Consider the following 20,722-nt stretch of genomic DNA (forward strand, 5'->3'; position numbering starts at 1 on the left):
CGAAATTACACGTGCTGATGTAGGAGTGATTGAGGGGTAAATCTCCGTAATGATGTGTTGAGATTATTCCCCTTAAATGGGATGAGATTGGTGTATTGAGATTATTTCCCTTATTTAGGATGAAATAATTGCTAGCGAAATGTGATGTAATGTCGACCCATACAACATTATGGTGAGACGATTTAGCTGATCGGGCTGAGAACAAACGCCATGCCGCGCACACGGTGGTGTTATGATTGAACGTCTTTGGGTGAGATGGCTTAGCCAATCGGGTCGTGATCAGACTCTATGCTAAAAACACGGCGGCATATCGGTACTAAAGATATCCCAACCTAAAACATTATTATTTACTTGAAATTTATCTTTCTCTTAACTTGACATTGTTATATGGTTTGAGGTTCTCATTGGTTTTCATATTTCTTTCTTATTGAATTGTTACTCGTTCTATTGAGAGGGTATTTAGTATTACATACTAGTACTATTCAATATGTGCTAACGTCCCTTTTGTCGGGGGAGCTGCATCTTTAATGGATGTAGGTGGTTTCACGACATGCGGCATCGACCAGTGATAGTGGTACACCCTCTTCCCAACTGACTTGGTGAGCCCCACTTTATTTTGGTATCTTGTACCTTTTGTTCTTTATGTTTAATGTTTTGAGGCATAGCCGGGGTCTTGTTGCCAGCACTATCATAGTACTTTTTTGTATTGGTTAGAGGCTTCATAGATATAGTGTGGGTTATACATTGGTGTTCGGAAAGTCAAATTAGAATTGTTGTAATTGTATCACATGTTCCACTTCAAACTATGAATGTGTAATGCAATAATTTGGGTAATCTTTAATGAAGTTCTAAAAGTAATGAAACGGCTATTGTTCATGTAACCTTCTCATTGTCTAATAAATGGAATGCATCTTCACTGTATGCATGGGTAAGGTCAGGTAGAAAGCATCAAGTAGGCTTGCTTGATCAGAATATCTTAGTTAAGTATCGATCGCGCTCCCGATGTCAGAGTGTGACAAAAACCATATGAGTGTGAGTTTCATCATCGCTTTCTCCGTTTGGGTCTCACATATTACATAGCCACTACATACTTGATGTGTAAACGCAATATAAAGAAAAATATATAAGTTGCACCCTGTAATTATCCAAAACAATTAGTTTCACACCTAATTTTTACGGAAGACTTGATAACCCCCTTATTCTTATTTCTGGTGGAACTAATACCTCCACTGAACAAATATAATCAGTTTCTTAACGAAAGACATTTTATACTCGCTCTATATCTGTTCCACAGTATTCCTATGTCTTCCCGTCACATAACTCTATATCAAATTAAAAAATAAAAAAATTGGTATGTTATTTCTATTTTACCAACTCCTTCTTTAGCCACCACCAAATCTGCCAGATTATCACCTCCAAAATCGCCATGCGGCCACCACTAATTTTACTCTCATTACCAAACTCATATATTTCACCATAAAAAATTACAACCACCACGATAGATTTCATCACTCATCACTAAATCCATCACCAAAATCACATTACCATCACTGCTCCCCACCAAAATCACCCTACTACCATTGCCACCACCAAAAATCATCACCCACCATCCTGATTTCACCACCCTTCACCAAATGATGTGCCGTGGAAATGCGGCACTTTCTATGCCATTTGCATAAGCTTTCGCTATCAAGCATATTTTTTTGTCTTTCTTATGTTATTCTACTGTTTTATAAAAACTTGGAGCCGAAGTATAAAAAACAAGCAAAAGTGTCAAAATAAGCTTAGAGTTCATTTTGTGATAAACTGTGCAGACAACAAAACTAAAATGCAGGCCGCATAAGTAGAGATGGGAACCACAAAAGAGACAGATGCTACCAGTTCTTGAAGTCAAGTCTACGAGCAATTCTGCAAATAGCAAAACAGAGATACAAAAGTCTAGCAAGTAGAAGAAAAACAAAATAGAAATTTTTTTAAAATCTAAAGGATCATTCTGCGGTCCTCTCTGCAATCCGCGTAACCTCTTTGCGAGCTGCAAACGCAAAGAAAGTAAAAAAATAAAAAAATTCAATCTGCGATTGACCAAGGATCATTCATTTTACGGTTGCATGTCTATTCTGTGGTCCATTGTGCGATTTGTAAACATTCTTCGAATTCATGTTCTAGATGTGAAAAGTCGTTTTGTGGTGAAGATGGAAGATATGCGGACCACAGATCCATTCTGTAATCTATTATGCGATCCCAAATGTTCCCTAGAAGACATATTTATTAGTTCTTGGCACAGTTTTGGGACTTTATAAATAGATTATTTAAGATTTTGTAGATCATCCATATTTAGATTTTGCCTCCCACGTTCAATATTATTCTCTCTAAGTTGTTGGAAGCTTGAAAGACAAGAATATTTCATATTTTATCTCCTTCTTCCTTATTACTTTGTAAGAATGATTCATTTTAGCCTTTATATTTTGTATTGTTCTTTATTATCTAGCTAAATACTTTAGCTAGGATTGTGAGACATCTGTTTGGTTATGTGAATGAGTATGAATACAAAAGCTTATTTTTATTAAAGTGGGTATTATATATTTACTCTTCATGCTTTAAAGTTTATTTGGTGGTTGCAAACATCAAATACAACTATCATTACTTTAACTTTTTTAGAGAACGAGAGTTAGGGTTTTGGAAAATATGAACAACAAGGATTGGAGCTTTGAGCCTCATATAATAAATGCAACCTAGAGATAAGAAGAGTTTAGCTTGGAAATTATTTATTGCTCACATTCACACACTTCATATTCGAAAACTAGGAGTGATAAATATTGAATGAGTTGAGTGATCTTTAATCGAAGTTTAAATATCAGTATTCATTACTTCGCTTCAGTAAATTAGCTAAATTATATACCCATTGGCATTACCTCACTTAGGGACTTAACCCTAGTTCTTTTATCATCTTGTTATAAAATAGCATCATAATCTTTTCTTACTTAGTTTTAAACTATTAATCAATTTTTAATTGTAGTCATAAAACCCAATCTTTTTACTTGTCACCATAAAAATATTAGACTTCTAGTTGGGTTTCACACTTAACAAGTAATTCATCCTAAGCAGCATTCTCTCTGAGATTCTGCCCCAAACCTATTGGATTATATATTTGACAATGACTGCTTGTGCCATTTAAAAGGGTATAATTTGGGCATATCAAATTTTACTGTCAATATCGGAAAATACGGTCTAGAAATTACAAATCAGTGCGAGCTTCACTTCTGGTATGTATTTCTATTTATCATGAATTATTATTTGTTTTGGTATAGGTACGACATGATGCGGAGGATGACGTGGGAGAATCAAAATGCAACAAATATGTGTTCTGCTAATGCCATTGTTCTGCCAAGGATAGCTGGTACTGCAAAATTTCATGCCAACATCACTATCCTCCACATGCTTCAAAATAAGGGTTAAATTTACGGCTTTAGCAAATGAGAACCCAAATATGCATTTGAGAAATTTCATTATGGTGTGTATATGCATAAGTAACACAATTTTTTCTGAAGAAATACTAAAGTTAAGGCTTTTCCTATTTTCACTTACAGGTGAGGCCACTACGTGGTTGGATGATATGCTGGCTCAATCCATAACAACATGGGAAGAGTTGGTGTGTAAATTTATTGATAAGTTCTTTCCACCGGTGCGTACACTTTAACTCCGTGATAAAATTATATATTTTTGATAACTATCAGATGAGGCTTTGCATGAGACATAAGTTAGATTTAAGAAGAAGTTGAGGCAATGTCCAAATCAGGGGTTGAGCGATGTGATCCTATTGCAAATATTATTTCGCTCACTTGATTCGATCAATCATTCAGTAGCAAATAATACGGCGAATGAGTCTATCATAGAGAAGACTTTTTCGAAGGCTTGCAAGTTTTTTGATAAAATAACAAAAAACAACCATGTTTGGTACACTACAGCTAGTAAGGTTAGGAGAGGAAGTGGATCCAAAGGTCTCGTGAAGCAATCAAGAAAAAAGAAGAAAGGGATGGAGCAACTTGGCAACACAAATGTCAATTCTTACCAAGTATCTCATGGAGAAGGGGACCAAAAAGGTTAATATAGTTGATGCCACAAATTTCGAGCAAGGTTTTCAACGGAACTCGTCATATGATCAAGAATGCTATAAAATTCAAGACAAAGAGGCTAAGTTTTTAAACAACTATCAAGGTGGGGGTTCCGACTTAATTTCCAAGGGTCCTACCATCCATGGAGGTCAAATGCACAAGGTCCAGGGAAAAAATATTGGACAATGGGCAAGAAAATTCGCATTAGAGAGATAGAAATCAAGGTATTGGAGGGACAACAACTACCTAAAAAGGATTTCAAATCCCTATGTTCCACCAACAGGCCCCATGTATCAACAATAGAGTCAACTTCCTCCCTACCATAGCCGTGATCAATCAACTAGTAATCCCATTAGTTCAAAACTTGGGGATATGTTGTCAAGGGTATTGAAGAACCAAGACCGATCTGTTGCTTTATTGAAAGATATTCACCAACGTGTGAGCTCTCACTCAAAATCAATCAAGCAACTTGAGACTCAATTGATTCAAATTGCAACTTCATTTAACCTACTACAAAAAAATAGATCTTCTAAGTGACCATCTCGAACCTAAATAATGATGGAAGTGGGACATCCCATTGTTTGGTTATCACTACCCGAAGTGGAAAGGTTCTAGTGAAAAAGAAAGTGTTAGAAGAAGATGTGGTTGATGAGAATATGCAACAAGAAAAGAGTTCCGAGAAGAGAAAAATGTGTGTTGATGCTCCTATTGTGATTGAGGAGGAGCTCGAAAGTTCAAAATCTCCATCTATTCAAAGGAAGGAAAATTTTAAAGAGAAGGAAAAGGATGAGCGGGTCCCCCAAGATTTGAAGCCAATTCCAAGTCCACCTCCTCCATTTTCCCGAAGACTTGAAAAGAAGATGGAAGAAGGCAAGTTCAAAAAATTCTTGAAATGTCATGAAAATTGACGGTGAACATTTCTTTGGCAGAAGTTCTTGAGCAAATGCCGGGTTATGAAAAGTTCATGAAGGATATTGTTACAAGAAAGAGCAGGGTGACCTTGGGGAAAATGGATGTTACTCATCAATGTAGTGCCATTGTCACAAGCACCTTGGTTCAGAAAAGAGAAAATCCCAGCGCTTTCTTTATTCCTTATACCATTGGTAGCCACAAATTCACCCAGGCACTTTATGACCTTGGAGCAAGCATCAATGCTATATGCTATTTTAAAAAGTTGGATTTGGGGACTCCTCAACTCACAACTATAAGGTTACTAATGGCTAATCAAACCATGAAAAGGCAAATAGGAATCATCTATAATGTGCTAGTGAAAGTAGATCGCTTTATCTACCCTACCAACATTGTGATTCTTAATTATGAGATAGACAAAGAGGTTCTTATCATCTTAGGAAGGCCATTCCTAGCTACAAAGATATCAATTTGTGATGTTGAAAAGTGAAGAGGTTCTTAACTTTCAATGTTTGTGAGTCCATGAGGTAACCAAGTGACATGGAGGTGATATCGGTAGTTCAGCTGATAGCTGAAACTGTGGACCAAAGTGTGATAGTTGATTGCAATGGAGAAAAGGTATAGGGGTACAAGGATGACGTAGATGCACTTGAGGATAAAAGTTCCTATATCTACCACCCTAAAAAATTGCCTCTTGATGTAAAAAAAATAGAGTGATTCTTATAAAGCGGATGATGTATAGTCATGACAAAAAGTTCTTGAAAAGGGCAAGGGCTGAAGCATTTGAAATCAAACCCGAGGATAACAAGATTGTTAAGGTGAATTAGAAAAGGGTTTGATTCTTGGGTTTCACTGATGATGGGGAGTTGGAGGAGGAGCACTCTTTGCAAGAGCCTTGCTGAAATTGGTAATAATTGCCGTGCCACGACGTTACATCAAGCGCAACTTGAGAGGCAACCCAAGTTTTATTCTGATTGTGTATTCTTTTTATTTTATGTTGAATATTTAAATATGTGTTATGATGTTGAAATTCAAAATAATTGGCAAGAATGCAGCAACCGACCTATTGGTTTAAGCATTAGAACCCTGTTCCCCTATTTGATTCTTACTGTGTGTTCGTTTGATGTTTTATGACTTGTAGTGTCACGACCCCAGTTTGCCCTCCGTGAACTATCGTGACGGCACCTAGTCTCTACGACTAGGTAAGCCTAACAAATTGCGGAAACAGAAAACAACAGAATAAAACTAGCCAAAAATTGCAGAAGTAACATAATGAAGCGTTTAAGATGCCGCTAGGCATATGCAATACAAACTCTCGAACTGAAACAATATTTCCCAAACCCGGAATCTCATGAAATCACAAGCTATTGGATAACTACAAGTGACTAACTCCAGAATGTCTAAACAAAATTAAATACAGAAGGGCTGATACTATAAGGGAGAATGGAAAGGAACTCCTCGGTCTGCGGACGCGGTAGATATACCTCAAAGTCTCTAGAGAATCGCCTCGCCTCAAGGGTAGTAGGGCTGAGTCGAAGTACTTGGATCTGCACATGAAAAACATGCACAGAAAGGGCATGAGTACACCATAACAGTACTCAATAAGTGCCAAGCCTAACCTAGGTCGGGTAGTGATGAGAAAAGTCAGGGCCCTACTAAGTTTAGATGAAAAACAAGGTATAACAATACAGAATAAGACAGTATAATTAAGTGCAGATAGTAAGAAGTAACACAGGATAGTAAGAACAACAACAACTACAAAAGAGACAAAATATTCACAAAAGGAATACAGCTCAACACAGAGATAACATCCGGGATCTCCCAGGATACCGTCGTGTAGTCTCAAATATAAATATCTAGTAGATCTCCCGGGTGTCGTCCCGTTGTTCAACTCATAATGCGCGTGGATCTCCCGGAATACCGATCCATAGTCCCAAATATAAATATTCGGTACTGGGGGAATGTACCTAGTGCAGTCCCTATCACACCCTTTTTTTAAGGTGTGTTAGGGCACCTATTTACAAATAACTCTGTTTTAACTAGTCAATGTCGCCAAAGATCGGGTAAGGGCTCAAATTACCTCAAAAAGAAGGTGTTAAGCACTCTCTGAGGTCCACAACTATGGTTCCCGAACGAATTTAAACTATGTGGGATTATTGAATTAAACTAGGTTGTAGGTTGCTAAGTTGTGAATTAATCCTAAGTGGTCAAGTATATACATCAATTCAAAGCAATTAGTTAAAACTAGTCATGGAAAAAATATAAGAATTGTAAATCGTAGAAAGCCTACTTAGTTACATAAAAGGGGGACCTAAATTTTTAAGCCTGATGGATCAACTCTCGTGCAAAGTCTGCTAAGACTTTTATAGCCAATAGTGCTAAGGATATTAGGGCAATTTGTGTATCATGTCCGCTACTTTCATTACTATCTTTGAGTTGTTAACCTAAGAGCGCACTAATTAATTCTAAATCACGTCTCAATTCAAAACTACCCGTCCCTTCCTATAGTCCAGGAGGCTTTGGACACTATTCTAAAGGGATGGTTCTAGACTTAAAGAAAATCTCAAGTTTCTATTTCTATTCTTATTAGCGTCACATAAAAGGAAGCACATTAGGACTTAAACAAGTAACACATAAGGCAAGTAAGGGCTCATGTTGACCTCCGAATTAATTAAGAAGTCGATATTTTAAATTTCTTGATACAATACCCGAACAAGATGAGAGAACTAAATAAAAGTTGTGAAAGAAACCAATGTAGAAATGGTCAAAGGACTAGACTTCCGATTTATTCCCTAACTCTTGCAAGAGAGAGGTATTATAAGTTAGCATGCTTGGATTCTTTCATTTGAAGTTAGCCAAAATAGGAAAATAGAAGAGTGTCTTCTGGAATAGGCAAAAGTCCAAAGGTTTGAGCAAAACATTATAAATAGAGAAAGGATAAAAATTTGAAAAGAAACACGTTTGAGCAAAGCATTGCTAGTAGAGAAACGATAAAAATATTGAAAAGAAACGTGGCTGATATAGCACTATATTTAGAAGGTTTAACATACTTTTCAGAGCCGATGATACTACACGAAATTATTATTAGAAAAATAAATAGAGGTATGCAAGGCAAAAATCTGATTCAGTTATATTAAAATTATTAAACTACTGAAACATGTTAGTGGTGGTCGAAATACTTTTACCAATTATAAATATAAAAATTCTCACCCAACACATAAACAAGCTTAAAAGAGAAGTAGTCAGCAAGTCCCTAATCCTAGCAGCCCCATTTCACTATTACAATCAGTTATTACATGCTATCTGAATAGAGCTTATAACTAGAGCCTAGGAAATCAACTAATTGAACTTCAAACTTTGGCAGACTTCTCATAGACTCTTTTGAGCCTTGCCCCTACCCACGACCCAAGTTCTGGCGCTAAAATAGATTTGAATCCCTACAACTTTCACAAATCACACAAGCACATGTTTGGATCGTTTCCTCAAGCACATTATAACTTTTACACATGAATTTCTCATGTCGACCCTTACAAACATATAAGTGCAGAAAGTTTGGGATTACTAGATTAATAATACAAATTGTGCTATAATATAGGGACATGCTCTATAACATTAATAATGTTCTGTTAAATCAAGTAGGCTTAGAATGAGCATAACGTGACTAAATAGATTTAACACGACTTCATATACATGCGATATTTAGTCAGTTGTAAACACAACAACAGCGCACTAGAGGGAGACTAGCCATTTAGGAGTTAGACTTAGGATGCTACTGATCATCTACTGATGCAGGGCTGTATCTGTTGGATATTAGTATACCTTACATCCTTTTTTCCATCATTTTCGTATTTCCTATATTTCTTATATTGTTGTTATTTTGTTATTTTATGTTATATATTTTATGTTATTTACTATGAGTCTATTGATAGTACTAATATATTGTCTCTTGTTGCTCTCTTGAGCCGAGGGTCACCTGGAAACAGTCTCTCTGACTCTCGGGGTAGGGGTAAGGTCTGCGTACATATTACCCTCCCCAGACCCCACTTGTGGGATTATACTGGGATGTTGTTGTTGTTGTTGTTGTAAACACAACAACTAGGTGAGGAACATTTTAGACATAGGCGGATAGACAAACAGAATATCAACGTTCGTCAATCCTGGAGCGTGGTGCCTAAGTGATTGAGTATAGCAGCAATTTCAAGCAATCAAAGACATAGAAGGCAGCATGTATTGTTTTAGGCAGAACTTATGAACTACTTCTTTGTGACTGGAGCCTTAGTAGACTAGTGCAGCTTTAGAGTAAACATGAGATCTAGATATAATAGGAGATGTTCAAATGCATAGAATTCGACAATACTCCTGTAAATATAGTATGATCTGAACACAAAACAACAGGTTCTCAAAAGCTAACAATCCTAGGATCATATTTTCTTGTGTAGGTAGAGATCACAGAACTTAAGCACAAAACACATAGAACGAGTGAAAAAATTGTGGAAATAGAGAAGAAGAACTGACCTGTGCGCTGGTTGTAGCAATTAACAAAGGCAGATTCAATTCTTTGGTTGTTATCACCTAAGGCTTGCCTAAGCATTTAGGAGAGATCATATAGACATGGTATCTATTCAGAATGAAGCGAAACAGTAACAATTGAAGACGAACGATTTGGATCCTATAGGCATGCTTTCTAAACCGCGTTAAAGTAAAGAGTAAGGTTGTTTAAAACTGATTCAGAGTCAAACTGATTTTAAATTGGTTTCAGATCCTATAGGCAGGATATCTAGTGTTGCTCATTTTAATTCCTATAGACATGATATCTAGTCGAGCGTGAATTGAAGCATGTAGTATCCCTATAGGCATGATTTCTATGAAAAGGGGTACTGGAAATAATATCTGATTTTTAGCCCGTTAGTTCCTAAGCATGGTGTTTAAGTGTGAAAATGCAGAAACTAACACAAGTCCTATAGACATGTTCTCTAAATGCGGAATTCAATATGCAGAATTTAGGTCCTATAGCCATATTCTCTAAATGTAGAGCATTCAGGAATTTAATGAAATTGGATCTTATAGGCATGACATCTAGATGTCGAATTAAACATGCAGAACAACAGATGATATTTAAATTGCAGAATTGAACATGCAGAGCTTTAGATCCTATAGACGTGATATCTACCCTTGAGCATACATAATTACCCAGCCCCTTTCACTAGCCAAGCCCCCAAATATTTATTACAAAATTATTATAGACTAGATAATGAATTACATCAAGGAAGCACAAAAGAAAAGTTACAACCAGAGGAAGCCTGATTCTTGACTTCCTCTTGAGTTATGGAATAAACCACCTCAAATGCCATTGTTTCAAAGCCTTTCTCAGACTTGAGTGTGTCAAAGTTCCCTAAGGGTCTCAAGAGGACCCCGGGAAGTGCTCACACCCAAGTTGCATCACCAAATAGAGATGAGTGCAGTATGGAAGGGCCAACCCTTATGTGTCCAAGTTCAGAGAGAGCTCATGGATCCCAAGGCAAGGCTCACACAAGAGGGGCAAAACTTAAATCTAAGAATATGGTAGAAGTGCATGAGTAGAGATTTAGAAATGAGTGGAGAATGGAGAGGGGAGAGGGGTGAGTTGAAAACAGTAACAGTAGAGGTAAAATCACAGAATCAGCAATTGCACGAAGGGGTCAGGGGTTTGGGAAATACATTGCAAGGAGCATATATCCTTAGGTAGGGACCAAGTTTGGGCATGCACAGTAATAGATGGTGCTGTCATGCCTATAAACCAACCAGAACACGCAACATATAAAGGGGATATGGAGGTTATGATCCCAGGGAATCAGTTTTGGGTCATGCACAACAATGTTCAATGTTGTCATGCCCCAAACCAACCAAAGATACCAAACACATAGGGGATGTGGAACATATGACCCAGGGAGGGTCAGGTTTAGGTCATGCACAGCAATGTATGATGCTGACATGCCCTCAAACCAATATACAAACACATAGGGGGTATGTGGTATTGAGGTTCATACATGAGAAAACATTATTTAAGAAAAAGGAAAGGACAAATCATAGCATGCTTGATAATGAAACTCGATTAAACATAAGCAGGAAACAGGTAAAAGTGAAGGAATTAGTAAAGAAACATGTTGTTGTTGATGCTAGAAGAGTAATTAGGACATACCAGTAAAGAAAGCAAATGCAGAAAGAAAAAGTAGGCAAGTTTCTCATAGCCTAGCCTTGACTTTCAGCCGGCTAGACAAGGTAGCAACACAAGTAGTAAAAGAGAAAAGAGAGAGAGTTTGAGTGAACTGTGTGTTTTTGAACTTAATTGGTTCGTGTCTTTGAAAGAATGGGGGTGCAGGGTATTTATAGTTTTTTAAAAACGAGTGAAGGAAAAGTAATAAGATACAAACGTGGAAACAATCATAGGTTAGAATTAATTACACGGGTGATTCTTTAATTAAGGAATCATTGTTTAACAGATTCAAATAAGGAAAGAGATCAGTTTAGATACAGACTGATTATTTCTATAAAAGCAGTAGTAGAAGCATTCAGTAAGTAATCAAGTTTAAGTACATAATATACTTATTTTGGAAATAGATTCAGCAAGGTAAATATTACAATAAAGGGAAAAAAATCAATCAATTTTGAACGGGCGAGTGAAATCAGGGTTCATAAAAGGGAAACTTTAGAAATCAGTCACAAGGTGAAGATTAATCAAGGAAAAAATTTCAGCATATAAATAAAGTGAACAGGGTCATCAGACATGCGAGGCCAAACAAAAGAGATAATCACAAACATGCAATAGGCAGAAATAAGCTAGTAGTAAAGCAAACATTCGAAGCATATTAATCAAGTAGGTCAAGTCACATTAAATCAATAGTGAAGAAAAAATAGAGTATCAGAAGCATGCAAAGATCTCACAGTAACAAATGAGAAACCTTTTTAAAAGTTAGGGTTTCAAACATAGTCAAGTTTTAAAGATAGTAGAAACCCATAGTCAGAGGAATCACATAAAGGAAAAGGGATTCTGAAACAAGGAACTTCAAATCGAGTTAGGCATTTAAACAAACAGTTTCAGACCCAAAGCCACCGGGTTTTCAACAATAGTCGAGCCCTAAAAATAGATCAAACAAAACTTAAACAAACAAACACTCATCTAAGAAACAGCTTTTAGAACTCGATTGAGACCCACACGAATTTAGGGTTTTCAACAACAACAAGTTCAAAAGTTGGTAAACAGACGAGTCAAGCAAGATTTTAAACAAACAAATGCACATCTTAAACATATTAAAAGTCAGAGAAGAGATTTTGAAATAACTTAACAAAAAAAACCCTAATCGGAAAAAGACAAAGAGTCGTTTTTGAAAGCAAAATTGAAGAAACTTCGAGAAGATGCTTAAAAGTTCAGAGCAAGCATAGATCTAAAGTAGATCTGAAAGAAATCGAAAGACCTTATAGATTAGGGTTTCAGAAAATCCAGAAAAGATGAGAAAGGATTCGAAAGTTACCGATCTACCCAGAAGAGTCAAAGGTTTGACTCGAATGACCATGGCCGGCCGGAGAAAGGTAAAAGATGATCGGAGAAGGGCCACGAACTAAAATCGAATGAAGACTGGACTAGAGCTCTTCATAGTCTAGCCTTGAAACCATAAGGACAGACACATAGGAGCCAGGGAATGTTGGTACAGGTCTTCAATGACCTCGAAAGGCCATAGATTAGGGTGGCGGTGGCTAGGGTTTGAGTGGTGTTGTAGAGAGTGTTTGAGAGGAAGGGGATTCTAAGGCGGCGGTAAGTGAGAAATGATAGGGTTTTGGGGTCATTTGGAATTAATTAAGGCAAGGGCGACTATTGGCCGTTGATTTGAGTGATCAACGGCCTGGATTAAAACTGGTAAGTGGGGCGGTTTATGAAACTGGGTTTGGGCCTGGTCAGATGAGTTCAATTGGGTCGAGAATTGGGTTAAAATTGGGGTAGGATTTAGGCTATGATTGAAATGAATTTGGGTTATTATTTAAATAGCCAATTTCCACTTTTAAAATGATAAAAAATAGCAAATTGATTTCTAGAAATAAATTAAAGGTACTAAAATGATTTATAACACATAATTATCAATTTAAAAATATTGGACTTAATATTTTATAAATGTAAACACAATTAAATCTTAAAGGGGGCTAATATTGCAATTTTATGCAATTTAGCTTTAAAAAATACTAAATAAATTTGTAAAAATATGCAAAAATATCTTAGTTATATTTTAGTACAAATATGAGAATACATTAAATGAATCACCAAAAATGATAATTTTGAAAATTATTATTGGGTTTTTATGAATAAAAATAGGGGAATAAATTAGTTAAAAAACCTTTAAAAAAATAAGGAAAAATAATAAAACATTTGGACACACTTATACATGCATACACATGTTGTTTTGAAAGTATCTTGCATATTAAAAAATACATAGAAAAAAATTGGGTATCAACAATCGTCCCATAGTCCCAAAATAAACACACATTAGCAACACCAAGAACACTCAATTCAATTCAAATTTCATACCAAGGTAAAACAGGTTTTCCTGACCTAGCATGCTGCACAGAATCCAAATAAAGCAGTTTGAGCAAATAAAATAATTAAGTCAATTAGGCATGCTTCCCTAAGATAACTGTAAGCTTAAATTGCAAGTAGTATAGACATGAAAAGAAGCACATATATAGTTAATTAATGAAAATAGGATTTTCAACAATTAGCACAAGTACGCACTCATCACCTCACGTACAAGGCATTTCAAATATCAACAATACCAACTTCTAAAGGGAGTTCCCCCACACAAGGTTAGGCAAGCCACTTACCTCGAACCGACTCAAATAATCAACCCGAAATCACACAATTGCGACGAGTACTCAACTCCAAATGACCCAAATTTATTCAAATCAATTGCATATCATAAATATAACTTCAAGTAACTGAGTCCACTAATTAATTCTAAGCTAATACGCGAAATTAGAAAAAAATAACCAAAACACCCCCGGGACCACATCTCGGAATCGTGTAAAATTTGCATTTTCAGAATCCTCAAACTCTCACGAGTTTAGTCATACTAAAAGTACCAAAATTGGACCTCAAATGGTCCCTCAAATCACCGCTCAAAGATCTCTAATTAACCAAGCCCTAACCCCCAATTTACCACTGATTTTCCTTCAAATTTCATGCCAAAAATGATAAAAATCACCATAACAATGAGCTTAAGGACCAAGACCTTACCTCAATAATCCCTCTAAATATCCCCCTTGAAAATGCTCCCCAAAGCTTCTTCCCGTTTGAAAAGAGATGAAAAATACTCAAATTCACGAAGGAAATTTTTTTATACTTTCTGACCCAGGTTTTTCGCACCTGCGGTTCATTTCCGCTTTTGCGCTACTGCTTCTGCGATCAAGGGAACCGCTTCTGCGGTTCTCACTTAAGTCCCCTTCTCCGCACCTGCGACCCAGAATCCGCATCTGCGGTCCCGCAAGTGTGGCACACCTTCCACTTCTGAGGACTCAACCTTTCTTCCTCTTGGCCGCATCTGCGACTTCCCTTTCGCTTCTGCGAGCTTGCACCTATGGTCCCCAAGCCGCAAGTGCGGTTATGACAGCAAATTCAGCAGCTTCAGGTGCAAATTCCCAACTCCAAACTTCCCGTTACCCATCTGAAACCACCCCGTGGCCCCGGTGACCTCAACCAAAAGCACGAGCAAGTCATATGCCACTATCCAAACTTATATAAATCTTCAGAACACCTCAAACAACATCGAATCAACCAATTAACATCGGATTCAAACCTAAGAACTTCAAAAACTCTCGAATTACGCTTTCGATCAAAAAGTCTATCAAACCTTGTTCGAATGACCTAAAATTTTGCACACACGTCAAATTCAACACTACAAAGCTACTCCATCTTCCGGAATTCCATTCCGACCCCGATATCAAAATCTCACTATCGAATCGGAAACTTCAAAAATTAAACATTTGGCATTTCAAGCCTAAATAAACTACGGACCTCCAAAACACAATCCGAACACGCCCCTAAGCCTGAAATCACCAACATAATTCCATTCTGAGGTTGTCTTCACCCTACTCCGACTATGGTACAAATTCTAAAACTTAAACTCTCATTTAGGGACTAAATGTCCCAAAACTCTTCGAAACTCCAAATAAATCCTCCCATCAACTCACAATAGCAGAAACAAACATGGGAAAGTAGTTAATAGGGGATCATGGTGTTAATTCTTAAAACTACCGGCCAGGTCGTTACATCTTCCTACACTTAAACATTCGTTCGTCCTCGAACGAGCATAAAGACATACCTCAAGTAGTGAAAAGATGAGGGTAATGGCTGCATATATCCTACTCGGTCTCCCAGGTCGCCTCCTCGACCGGCTGACCACGCCACTAAACCTTTACTGATATAATGTTCTTTGACATCAGCTTCTGAACCTGCCTGTCCAATATTGCCACTGGCTCCTCAACATAAGATAGATCCTTGTCCAACTGAACTGAACTGAAATCCAACACTTGCGACGGATCACTGTGATACCTTCAGAGCATCAAAACATGAAATACCAGATGAACTCCTGCCAAACTGGGAGGTAAGGCAAGCTCATAAGCAATCGCCCCAACACGCCGCAATATCTCAAAGGGACTAATAAACCTTAGACTTAACTTCTCTTTCTTCCCAAATCTCATAACGCCCTTCATAGGTAAAACCCGAAGCAGAACCCGCGCTCCAACCATATAAGAAATATCACGAACCTTCCGGTCCGCATAACTCTTCTGTCTGGACTGAGCTATACAGAGTCTATCCTAAATCACCTTAACCTTCTCCAAGGCATCCTGAACCAAGTATGTGCCCAATTATCTAGCCTCACCTGGCTCAAACCAACCCACCGGGGATCTATACCTACCATATAAAGCCTCGTACGGTGCCATCAGAATGCTTGACTGATAGCTATTGTTGTAGGAAAACTCCGCCAACGGCAAGAACTGATCCCAAGACACTCCAAACTCAATCACACACGCACGAAGCATATCCTCAAGAATATGAATAGTGCGCTTGGACTGTCCATCCGTCTAAGGGTGAAATGTTGTACTCAACTCCACCCGAGTACCCAACTCGTGCTGTACGGCTTTATAGAACCGTGATGTGAACTGAGTGCCTCTATCTGAAATGATAGAAACTGGAATACCATGCAGACAAAGAATCTCCCGGATATAAATCTCTACCAACCGCTCCGAAGAATAGGTAGTACACATAGGAATGAAGTGTGCGGACTTGGTCAGCCGACCCACAATCACCCAAATGGCATCGAACTTCCTCAAAGTACGTGGGAGTCCAACTACAAAGTCCATGGTGATCCGCTCCCACTTCCACTCTAGAATCTCTATTTGCTGAAGCAACCCACCTGGTCTCTGGTGCTCATACTTCACCTGCTGATAATTTAGGTACCGAGGTACAAACCCAACTATATCTTTCTTCATCCGCCTCCACCAATAGTGCTGCCTCAAATCCTGGTACATCTTCGCTGCACCCGGATGAATGGAATATCGCGAATTATGGGCCTCCTCTAGAATCAACTCCCGAAGCCCATCAACATTAGGTACACAAATACGACCCTGCATCCTCAGTACCCCATGATAACCAATAGTCACATCTCTGGCATCACCGTGCTAAACCTTGTCCTTGAGGACAAGCAAATGAGGGTCATCAAACTAACGCTCGGATATGATCAAACAAGGTAGAATGACAAACTAGACAAGCAAGGATCCAGCTGGGCTCCGAAAGATCCAACCTCACAAACTGACGGTCTAAGGCCTGAACATCCATCGCCATAGGCCTCTCTGCCGTTGGCAAATAAGCCAAATTCCCCAAAATCTCTACCCGGCGACTCAAAACATCAGCCACCATATTTGCCTTGCCCGGGTGATACAAAATAGTGATATCATAGTCCTTCAGCAGATCTAACCACCTCCTCTGATGCAAGTTAAGATCCTTCTGCTTGAACAGATGCTGCAAAATCCGGTGATCAGTATAAATCTTACAAGGCACACCATACAAATAATGACGCCAGATCTTCAAAGCATGAAAAATAGCAGCTAACTCGAGATCATGGACATGATAATTCTTCTCATGTACCTTCAACTATCTAGATGCGTATGCAATCACCCTACCGTCATGCATCAATACCGCTCCAAGGCCAATCCTTGAGGCATCACAATAAGGTATAAGACCCGAACCTGTAGGCAATATCAAAACTGGGGATGTAGTCAAAGCTGTCTTGAGCTTCTGAAAGCTTACCTCGCTCTCTTCCATCCACTAGAATGGAGCACCCTTCTGGGTCAGCCTGGTCATAGGTGTTGCAATAGATGAAAACCCCTCAACAAATTGACGGTAATAACCTGCCATGCCAAGAAAATTGCGGATCTTTGTAGCTGAGAATGGTCTAGGCCAACTCTGCACTGCTTCCACTTTCTTCGGATCCACCTGTATACCCTCACTCGATACCATGTGGCCTAAGAATGCCACATAATCCAACCAAAACTCAATTTTCGAGAACTTTGCATATAATTTCTTTTCTCTCAAAGTCTGAGGCACTATCCTCAGATGCTGCTCATGATCTTCCCAACTCCGGAATACACCAGAATATCATAAATAAAGACAATGATGAAAGAGTCAAGATATGGTCGGAACACACTGTACATCAAATGCATTAAGGCTGCTGGGGCATTGGTCAGCCCAAATGACATAACAAGAAACTCGTAATGACCATACCGAGTCCTGAAAGCAGTCTTCGGGATATCTAGCTCCCGAATCTTCAACTGATGGTAACCTGAACGCAAGTCAATCTTAGAAAACACTCGTACACCATAAAGCTGGTTAAACAAATCATCAATACGAGGCAAATGATACTGGTTCTTCACTGTAACTTTGTTCAACTGGCGATAATCAATGCACATACACATAGAACCATCCCTTTTCTTCACAAACAAGATAGGAGCACCCCAAGGTGATACACTGGGCTGAATGAAACCCTTATCAAGCAATTCTTGTAACTGATCTTTCAACTCCTTCAACTCAGGAGCGGCCATACGATACGGAGGAATAGAAATGGGCTGAGTGCCCGGGAATAAATCAATGCCAAAATCAATATCTCTATCGAGCAGCATGCCCGAAAGATCAGTTGGAAACACATTAGGAAAATCCCGTATTGCTGGGACTGAATCAACTGTAGGGGTATCAATACTGACATCTCTCACATAATCTAGATACGCGTCACACCCCTTCTCAACCATACAGTGAGCCTTAAGGAATGAAATAACTCTACTGGAAGTATGATCTAAGGTACCCCTCCACTTTACTCGCGGTACACCTGGCATAGCCAGTGTCACGGTTTCGGCATGACAATCAAGAATAGCATAATGGGGCGACAACCAGTCCATGACTAAGATAACATTAAAATCTACCATGCTGAGCAATAATAGATCAGCTCTAGTCTCAAAACCACTAAGAGCAACCACATATGACCGATAAGCGCGGTCCACAACAAGAGAATCTCCCACTGGAGTAGAAACATAAACAGGGGTACTCAAAGAAGAATCCCGAGGTACACCCAAATGCGGGGCAAAATAAGATGACACATAAGAATATGTAGAGCCTGGATCGAATAAAACCGATGCATCTCTATGACAAACTAGGACAATATTTGTGATGGCAGAATCGAAGGCGACAACCTCGGTACGGGCAGGAAGGGCATAATATTTGGCCTGGCCTCCCCCTCTAAGGTGACCTCTACCTCCCCAACCTCCACCTTTAGCTGGCTGAGTAGGTGGGGTAGTAGCTAGAGCTGTAACCATAGCCTGAGAACTCTGCGGGGCACGCTATGGCTGAGAAATCTATGGAGGTGCACCCTTCTTAAGTCTGGGGAAATCCCTCACTGTATGGAGTGTTTCACCACAATCAAAACAAGATGTGGGTGGACGTAGTGGCTGTGACTGGCTCGGGCAAGGTCTGCTGGACTGACCACTGAAAGCACCCCGCGCAGGAGGCGAACTAGATACTGGAGGTGCATCATAAGGCTCTAGAGGCCTAGGAGGAGCTAAAATACCACTAGTTGCTGGAAGAGTTGAATGAACGGGGTAACTCATATAACCCCAACTATGACGAACTACAACTAGAGCACGGGCACCAGAATAATAGCCCGACTCTCGAGACCTCTTTGCCTCCCTCTCCTCTCTATCCCTAGAATGCATACCCTCTATCCTCCTAGCAATGCTCACCACCTGCTTATAAGAACTATCCATATCCAACTCACAAGCCATGCTAGACCTGAGGCTGGGAATAAACCCCTCAATAAACCGGCAAACCCTCTCGGGAATAGTAGAAACCAAGGCTGGGGCATGTCTAGCCAACTAGTGTAACGAACAACATACTTTGAGACAGTCATAACACCCTGGTGAAAATGCTCAAACTCTGCATGCCATGCGTCTCTGAGGCTTTGAGGAACATACTCTCTTAGGAACATATCTAAAAACTGAGTCCAAGTCAGGGAAGCTACCTCATCCGGACTGTTTAGCTCATAGGTACGCCACCACTCATAGGCGGCTCCTCGAAGCTGGAAGGTAGTGAAGGAAACCTCACTCGATCCTGATACACCAATGGTACGGATAATACAGTGGCACTCATCTAGAAATCCCAGAGCATCATCTGATGCTAGACCACTGAATACAGGAGGCTTGTACTTCTTGAACCTCTCAAGACTCAACTACTCATCCTCGGAAGCTGCTGCCCTATCCTCGGGCTGATCTAGGACTGCAAGCTGTACAAGAATAATCTTTGGGACCTGATCAACATGCACTCGCTGCTCAGGAGTGTGGGCGATGGGAGTCTTTGCTCCTCCCCCAGCCTGAGATGTAGCTGCAATAATGGGAAGCAACCTTGCCTGAGCCAGAGTGGTGTACATGCTCATGAACTGTGCAAGAGTCTCCTAGAGAGCTTGAGTAGTAGTAGCAGTAGGCGTATCAGGTGCCTGGACTCCGGCTGGAACTGCTAGTGGCACCTTAGTGGTAGCTCACACGGGTGCTCTGGCTGCACCACATGCGCATCCTCGGCCTTTACCCCGGCCCTGACCTTTGACGGCTCCAGTAGGGGGCACGGGTGCCAGATCATATCTGGTAGCACATGTCCTTACCATCTGTGAGAGAATAGAAGACAGAAGTTTAGAATTATATCAAGATCTCGCACGACAAGAAAATCAAATGAAGTGGAATTTTCCTAACAATTACATAGCCTCTCGTAGATAAGTACAAACGCCTCCGTACCGATCCGCGGACTCTAATAAACCAGCTTATGATACATGACTCCTATGAACCTAGATCTCTGATACCAACTTGTCACAACTCCAGTTTGCCCACCGTGAACAATCGTGACGGCACCTAGTATCTACGACTAGGTAAGCCTAACAAATTGCGGAAATAGAATATAAGAGAATAATACTAGCCAAAAACCGCAGAAGTAACATAATGAAGTGTCACGCCCCAACCTTGAGAGGCGTGGTTGGCACCCGGTGCCGTACTTTTCCGAGCGAACCACTCTGTAACTCATTCATTCCTTGTGTAACTATCATGGGCCAAATCGCCACAACTCGTAATGTACAATTGTAAGTGGGAAA

The 20,722-nt window shown here is 39.4% G+C and overlaps 1 protein-coding gene across 1 annotated transcript; it reads left to right on the forward strand.

Moving 5' to 3' along the window:
* The first annotated feature begins 4,801 nt into the window (after positions 1–4,801).
* LOC138873555 (uncharacterized) lies at positions 4,802–5,511 on the forward strand. The gene is made up of 2 exons (XM_070152026.1): positions 4,802–4,982; positions 5,042–5,511. The coding sequence occupies exons 1-2, from the start codon at positions 4,802–4,804 to the stop codon at positions 5,509–5,511; spliced, it is 651 nt and encodes a 216-aa protein (XP_070008127.1).
* The last annotated feature ends 15,211 nt before the right edge of the window (positions 5,512–20,722 follow it).

The sequence above is a fragment of the Nicotiana sylvestris genome, chromosome 7 (genome assembly GCF_000393655.2).
Source record: "Nicotiana sylvestris chromosome 7, ASM39365v2, whole genome shotgun sequence".
NCBI classification, from domain to species: Eukaryota; Viridiplantae; Streptophyta; class Magnoliopsida; order Solanales; family Solanaceae; genus Nicotiana; species Nicotiana sylvestris.